The sequence below is a fragment of the Tauraco erythrolophus genome, chromosome 24 (genome assembly GCF_009769465.1).
Source record: "Tauraco erythrolophus isolate bTauEry1 chromosome 24, bTauEry1.pri, whole genome shotgun sequence".
Classification (NCBI taxonomy): Eukaryota; Metazoa; Chordata; class Aves; order Musophagiformes; family Musophagidae; genus Tauraco; species Tauraco erythrolophus.
This window is the reverse complement of record NC_141488.1, coordinates 795,639-802,553: the sequence shown is the minus strand read 5'-3', so window position 1 is coordinate 802,553 and position 6,915 is coordinate 795,639. Positions and strand designations below refer to the sequence as shown.

The window sequence follows — 6,915 nt, the reverse complement described above, 5'->3', positions numbered from 1 at the left end:
ATAATGAGTGCCACAGGTCAGATAGATCCACTTTTCCTATCATCAACCAGACTCTCCTGTGTAGTTTAGGGAACAAGAAAGTTGTGAAAACACTAAGTACCCTTCTCTTTTTTTGCCCAATTTCCTGTGCTGACTTGAGCAATTGGGTCAGAAAAGGAACCTCAAGGGTCTCATGACTGGTAGCAGAACTTGGCACCCCTGGGAAGTCACGTTGCCCTGGGCCCCAGCTGATTGCAGCCAGCCCTGAGTGAGGGGTCTCCAGCCTTGTCCCAGTGTGTGAATTACGTGTCTGTCCAGTGTGCTGCATCACTGCGCAGCGCTGATTTACCCAGAAAGTGGCTGTGACCTGACCTAATACTTCACTTGTGGTAAGATATCAAGAACTAGTCAGCTTCATTTCTTCATAACAGAAATAGAAAGGCTGGGGGAAGGAGTAATGTACAGTTGCTTGCTACAACCCTAATTTAAATAAATAAGAACAAAGATACTGAAGCATTTTAAGCTTTTTTTCTTCTTCTTGTAATGCCCATGCTGACAATAATCTTCTGTTAACTGGAGCCTCCAAAGTGAGACTGGATTTCTGCAGGTACATGCAGGGAGCCAAAAATTACTAAACTGTGTGCAAGAGGCCACTGGTTTGCCAGTTCTGCTGTCATACAAGAAGCCAGGGCAGACAATAGTCCCCCTTGGACATAGTGCTGATCTGGGGATGGGGACTGAGGCACTGCAAATTTCTCCTCCTTTTCTTGCCTACTAGTCCAGTTGACTGATTCCAGAGCTGGGAGCAAAGGCGAAAGTCCATAACAGCTACTCCCAGACATCTGTCAAGCGTGGACCGCAGCAGACTATGCGAGCAAGTAAGAAGGGATCAGAGGTGCAGATCTCTTCTTTGATGGCATTTGAGGAACTCCTTGGACTACGTCCCTTCTAGCCACTCAAGAGCTTCTTCAGCTTGCACTCTCTTCATGGAACCATGCAAGCTTCTTGGAAAAGTCATTTGATGATGGTGTCAACTCAGTCTGTTCTTCCACGTCTTTTAGAAGTCTCTTACAGCTCTGATACTAGATTCTTCATGGGAGCTAGGCAGGCAAAGGACCAGGGATGGTGCTATCTGGGCTGACACAAGGCTTAACTTCAGTACACCTAGCTTCTAGCTGCTCACTGCAGAGACCCAGTGCCACGTTTCTTTCGTTAAAAGCAGATCGTCTGAGCTGTTCTCAGTGCCCATGAGAACATCAGCCCAGACAGAAGGTCCTTTTCTGCCAGGTTATATTAGGTTTCAGTTCTGCCAGTTGCATGTGATAGAAGAAGTGAGCATCCATTCTTCTTTCTTATGGGAAAATGGAAATGTAATACCCTGGTCTTCTGTTGTGTTCCTCAGTGCCTCTTCTTGAGCAAACATGAGTGACTAATTCACGCATCTCAGTCTGCAATCAGAACAGAGCTGTCCTAGATCCTGATGGCATCATCTTGGTGAATGGTGCCCTCAATCACTGTGTCCGTAGTTTGCCTGGAGCACTTGCGGCTCCCTTTCATGCTTTTCAGGTTTTCTGAAAGATGCTTCTGGAACTTCTTGGTGAGGAAGCAGTAGATGATTGGGTCCAACATGCAGTTCATACTCATGAGACACAAAGTCACCTGGTGAGCATCGTTGAGTTGTTGGTGCAAGTGACAGTTTTCCTTCTTCCACTGCTTCAGAACAGTCAGGGTCCAGGGCAGGTGCACGATGTGGTGAGGTACAAAGCTTACGATGAACACAGCCAGCACCGTGCAAACCATCCAGAGCGCCCTTTGCTTGACCTGAGCACTCTTCCGTGGCTGTGCTGATTTGGAGAACAGGGTCCTGATAATGATAATGTTCCAGCCTAGCATAAAAAGGAAAGTTATGTAGAAGAGGATGCAGATGATTACATGAATAGCAAGAACAGCTGTAACACTGCTAGAAGAGTCATAGTTCTCAAAACACCGTGTGAAATTCTTCGAGTTGATCTCCACCTGATTAGTATTATCATCAAAGAGGTAATATAAAGAGCTGCCCGCTATTACGATCCAGATAGCTGCCGATACGTAGATACCCCTTCTCTGGGTGGTAAGCTGAGCAGCTTTAATGGGATTAGTCACGGCTTGGTAACGGTTGTATGTGATGGCCATCAGAAAGGCAACAGAAGCGTAGGTGTTAACAAAAAATGAACAGCCAGCCACACTACAGAGGAACTCAGGCATGGTCCAGTCTCCATGGCGGTGATAGTAAATAATCCACGTTGGCATCATAAACAGGAAGAGCAGGTCAGCTACTGTCAGGTTCACCATGAAAATCTTGATATCACTGAGTTTCTTGGTGGGGTAAATACGGCTGAAAATCCAGAGCACATAGCAGTTGGCAACAGAGCCCAGAATGAAAACGATGCTGTAGAAAACAGTGAAGAGGTTGTAGCGAAACTCAGAGTCTATGTGGCATGAAATGTAGAAATCAGCACTAACTTCATCACCACCTTTACCCTTTCCAGACATCGTAGTGCGGAGCGAGCGTGTCTGAAACAGAATTTCCTGCCGCAGCTTTTCTTCTTACCTAAAAATATAAAGCATAAAACGAGCTGATCAGTGTGGTGCCATTGCTAAGCCAAAAGCCACCTTTCATTTTCAGCTGTCTGTGACCACAGGAGCTCCGCTTCACGCCTCTGCTCTAGCCACTGACACCTGCCCTGTCCCCTTGGTTCCTTGACACCGTTTCCACACCGTGCTAGCCTGTGTGCCTTCATCCAGCGTTGTGTGCTGCAGTGCCATCTCAGATCACTAATCTCTAATCTCAAAAGACTTTCCTGCCTGAGGGTTCTGAGATAAAATCATCTGTTACTCTGCTTCGTCTGAAGTTTCTTAATCCTTTACTATAAGCAAACAGGTTTTCTGGGTCTCTTTTTTTTTCCCCTGTGGTTCCTAATGCTAACTCACCTAGATTTATTTTTACCCAGAAATTCCAGAAATGAAACAATATCTGCTAAAAATGTCTCACTAGTGCCATTCCAGAGTCACCCTTTACTTGCTGTTTTCTGAGATGTTCCTTCTTACACTTGTAAAGAATGTCTTTGTTTTCTCAGTTGCAGGCACCGTAGGATCCCACGTTCACTTCACAGGCTACCAGAGCTCTCAATTTTTTTTAGTCAGTGAATGATGTAAAAGATGAGTCACTAGCCCTAAAGAGTGATGTTTTGGGGTACATTGTTGATTTTAACTACAGTTTCTCTCTCTTAAAATCCTGGCTGTTGTCTATTGTGCCATCATTTTGATTTCAAGTTGTCATCAAACCAACCTGGCTCCCTTTGCTGTTTTTTTTTCCCCCTGCCATTTCTCCATCAAATGCAAGTGTCAGCAGCAGCAGTTCTGTGCTTTCCTGTGCTGCTGGTGAGGCTGCTGACAGACACTGTCCCTAAAGAGACACCTTCAGGTTTTTAATATTACCAGTCCCCATCTCAGCTAGTATTTCTTCAAGTCTTGCCTACAGGACATATCAAATTCCTGTGTCATCGATACTGTATATGTTCTTGTCTCAGATTTACATGGGTTGGGTCCAATCCCCTCTGTAGTTTAACCTGCTGCCTTTGCCATCCAGAGGACATACACGCCTGTTCTTGGCTCGAGCACCAGCTCATCTCTGACACTGGGCCAGCACTCACCTCTCCATGACACAGTTCTGCAGATCTGCTTGTTTTTCTCTCCCTCTTCCTTCACGGGGAGGTAACCGACTAAAGCACGTAAAGCGGTTTGACAGCCCCCGGCAAGCGCACGAGGTTGCTCACTGATGGGAAACTTGCTGGATGTTTAACCTAATTTGCAGAACGCAGTGGTTTTCCTTGAGCATGAGTAAACTGTACCACCAGTCACGAAGCCTAAACTTCTTGTGTGTTACGATGGAAATGCCGGGTGCTGCACACTGTAAATTGCTTGCCTCAGCTCCACCAGCCCCGTGGACAACAAGCCTTCTCCACCAAAGACTGTTGCCTCCTGAGAAGGCACCCTCCTGCCTCAAAACTTGCTGGATCTTCCTCAGCAGCAGATACTGACATGAATCCCCATCTCACCCTCTCTGGCTGAATCTCTCTTTGTGCCCATGTGCTGTTGGTTCCTCAGTACACATTTGCACTTTTGCAAGATTCCTCTGCAAATGGGGAAGTCAGCTCTAGCTCAAGAAAGCTCTCTCTTTCTTCAAAAAACTCTACAAACACCTTGGTACTTCTTTCCAGGTAGGATAGGAAGGCAATAGTCATCTTCCCAAGCCTGTCCCTCCTCACACCTTACAGGTCCCCTAAGGACAACTACAGATAGCCACAGCTTGTCCTTGGACCTTCACAGGCTGGTGCATGCTGGGCAGCTCTGGGGTCTGAGTGTCTTTAAACTCAATCTTTCAGTCCTGTTCCATGTGAATTAATGAGTAGCTGTGACAGTACTAGTAGTTGGCCAGGTGACACATGTTACTGTCCTCTTTCACCTTGATCTCTGCCACCCTGCTGAGAACCTGTGGACTCTAAAGAGTAGTAGCTGCTGGTAGCCAGGAGGTGAGGATGGTCTGAGCTGTGATGCCTCAGGGTCTGGCTACGGAGGTCTGGCACATCCCTGAGAAGTAACGTGTCACTCCCTGCTGCCCTGCAGAGGTGTCCCAGAGCAGGCAGGTGCCCACACTCTGTTCCCTGTTCTGCCTTTGGTTCATGCAGGACCCAAGGCAAGTCTTACTGGTTGTTTCATGGATCTGTTTCCACACCCTCATCTATGTAGGAAAAGTGGTAACTGTCACAACATGGCCTTAAAACAATGTCCGTGTAAAAGCCCAGCTCTGCCACCACTGAGGGACCATCTCTGGTAAGGACATACGCCAGTTGGAAGGGTTTGCATCTCAGCTCAGGAGGGCACCTAGCAGATGCAGACATTTAGGGAAGGGGTGAGGCTGTGCAGGGGCAGGAGAAACTAGTGGAGAGCTTTGTGTTTGATAACTACTCTGATGTTAGAATAAGAAAAAAAAGGTCATCCTAATTACCTAAGATCATTAGAGAGCTTAGGGTTTTTTCAAATCTGCATCGTAAACCCACTGTGCTGACCATCTGCCAACTTCAACAAGTAGTTCTGGTGCTTGGAGCTGGGATCTTTGCAATGAAAGGCGCTCTATCACTGTAGCACCAGACTTGAATAGACCAAGAGTGGGAAAAAAAAAAGATGATGTGAGGCCCACCTCCGATACCTCGGCACGACTGTTGCTCACGAAGTCCCTCTAGACTGTGCTGTGGGGCACTGTCCATCTACCTCTCCATTTCTGATGCTGTACACAGGCAAGGCAGCCTCCCAGCTTTGCCCAGGAGCTCTGGTGAACTTTCCTGGTGGGGTCTCCAGGCCTGCCCATCGGCTGCCAGATTTAGCAGCTGGGGTGGAAAGGAGAGTGAACCTGCACATCCTTCTCCACTGCAAAGCCCTGCCCAGAAGACAGGTTTGAGCTAAGGGGCTGTGCTCTGACCTGGAGAGATGAATGCAAGGACGTGCTCTACATCACTAAGTCTGCTGGAAGGCTCTGGCAAAGGTGGGCTGTGGGAGATGGCAGTGCTGTCCCCTGGCCACAGCAGCACTTTGTAGAGCTCATCTGTCTTTGCGTTAGCAGGCTGTACAGTGCCAACGCCAAGGTCCTTCGTGGAATCACAAGAGAGTTGTTTTTCCTTTCTCACTTGTCAAGCCAGATATTATACAAAAAACAGCTAGAAGAGAGCATGGCACCATTGCCTACGGAATTTACTCAATAGCCACTTCCCCCTTCAGCCTGAGGAACTCAGGCTCACATCTCCTGTATACTTGTGAGATGTCCTAAGCCCTAGACACTGGGGTACCCTGTGAGAGATCTCACTCAGCCTCTCCTGTTGAAGTGGTTCCCCTTTGTATAAAACACATAAATATTCTCTGTGCCAGCAGAAGGGAGAACAGGTGCCGTGGCCAGGGTGTGGGCTGGTGGGTGAGGGTCCCGTTCTCTGCTGAGCGGGCTGCGCTGCATTGCCAAAATCGCTGGCAACTCCAGCCCAATCCTCTACCTTGTGCACGAGTACATGAGCCAGTAATCCCCAGTGGTTCATATCATCACTCCATTGTATGCAAAGCTGGAGGTGGAAGTACCCGGCTGCGCAGCATGGCTGGGGCAACTGTGGGCGCTGATCTCAGCCTACACTCTCTCCCATGGGCCGTGCGCTCCCGAAGAGGATTTACTGGCTCATGGCTGCAAGCTGCAAAGACCATGCTAATGCAAGCTATGCCGTCAGCAAAAGCATATTCCAAGAGGAATAGTACTAAGAAAGTAGATTTTCTGCTTACCACAATCAAAAGGATTCAGCACGGTATGTCCGTCTTCGGCTTTAGTAGAGCAGTGATGGGTGTTTCACTGAGGATACTTGGTCTTCTTCCAGGTGTTATTTTCTCTGAGCTGGGGCTTGAAGGTCCCTAAGCAGGCAGCTCTCAAAAACGACACCAGAATGGGTGCAACTTCAGCATGACTGCAGAGTCACTAGAGAAGAGGAAACGTGTGACATCAGCTCAAAGGAAATGAGAAATAAAATAAGCTGTAGAGGAAAGGCAATTAACGACAGAAAAGATCTGCAAAGTCCGTAAAACTGTTTCCTCAAAGTATCTCTGCTTCTGATGATCCTGAAAAAGGGCAAAGTTGGTTTTTCCTCTAAAGGCTGAATAGGAATCCACTCCATGTCCTTTAGATCTGGGATTAGGCAGGATTTGAGCATCCTTCTTCCAAACAGATGAATGACAGAAGCCAGAAGAGCTTTCATTTAGTAACTTTGAAGAAAGAAATTGCCGGGAAACTCACATATCCCATGGACAGACTCATACCCTAGCAGAGTCTCCTTCATACTTGTGTTGGGGCTAAACAGACCCAGGAAT

General features: G+C 47.5%; 1 protein-coding gene across 1 annotated transcript; it reads right to left on the bottom strand.

The window, feature by feature from the left end:
• Window positions 1-730: 730 nt before the first annotated feature.
• PTAFR (platelet activating factor receptor) lies at window positions 731-6,487 on the bottom strand. Its single transcript, XM_009986611.2, has 2 exons — window positions 6,337-6,487; window positions 731-2,569 (listed from the first exon to the last, which is right to left on the bottom strand). The coding sequence occupies exon 2, from the start codon at window positions 2,509-2,511 to the stop codon at window positions 1,450-1,452; it is 1,062 nt and encodes a 353-aa protein (XP_009984913.1). The 5' UTR covers window positions 2,512-2,569; window positions 6,337-6,487; the 3' UTR covers window positions 731-1,449.
• Window positions 6,488-6,915: the final 428 nt, after the last annotated feature.

Excerpts from the sequence above, each read along its gene's own strand:
- PTAFR (XM_009986611.2), bottom strand. The coding sequence starts at position 2,511 with ATGTCTGGAAAGGGTAAAGGTGGTGATGAAGTTAGTGCTGATTTCTAC.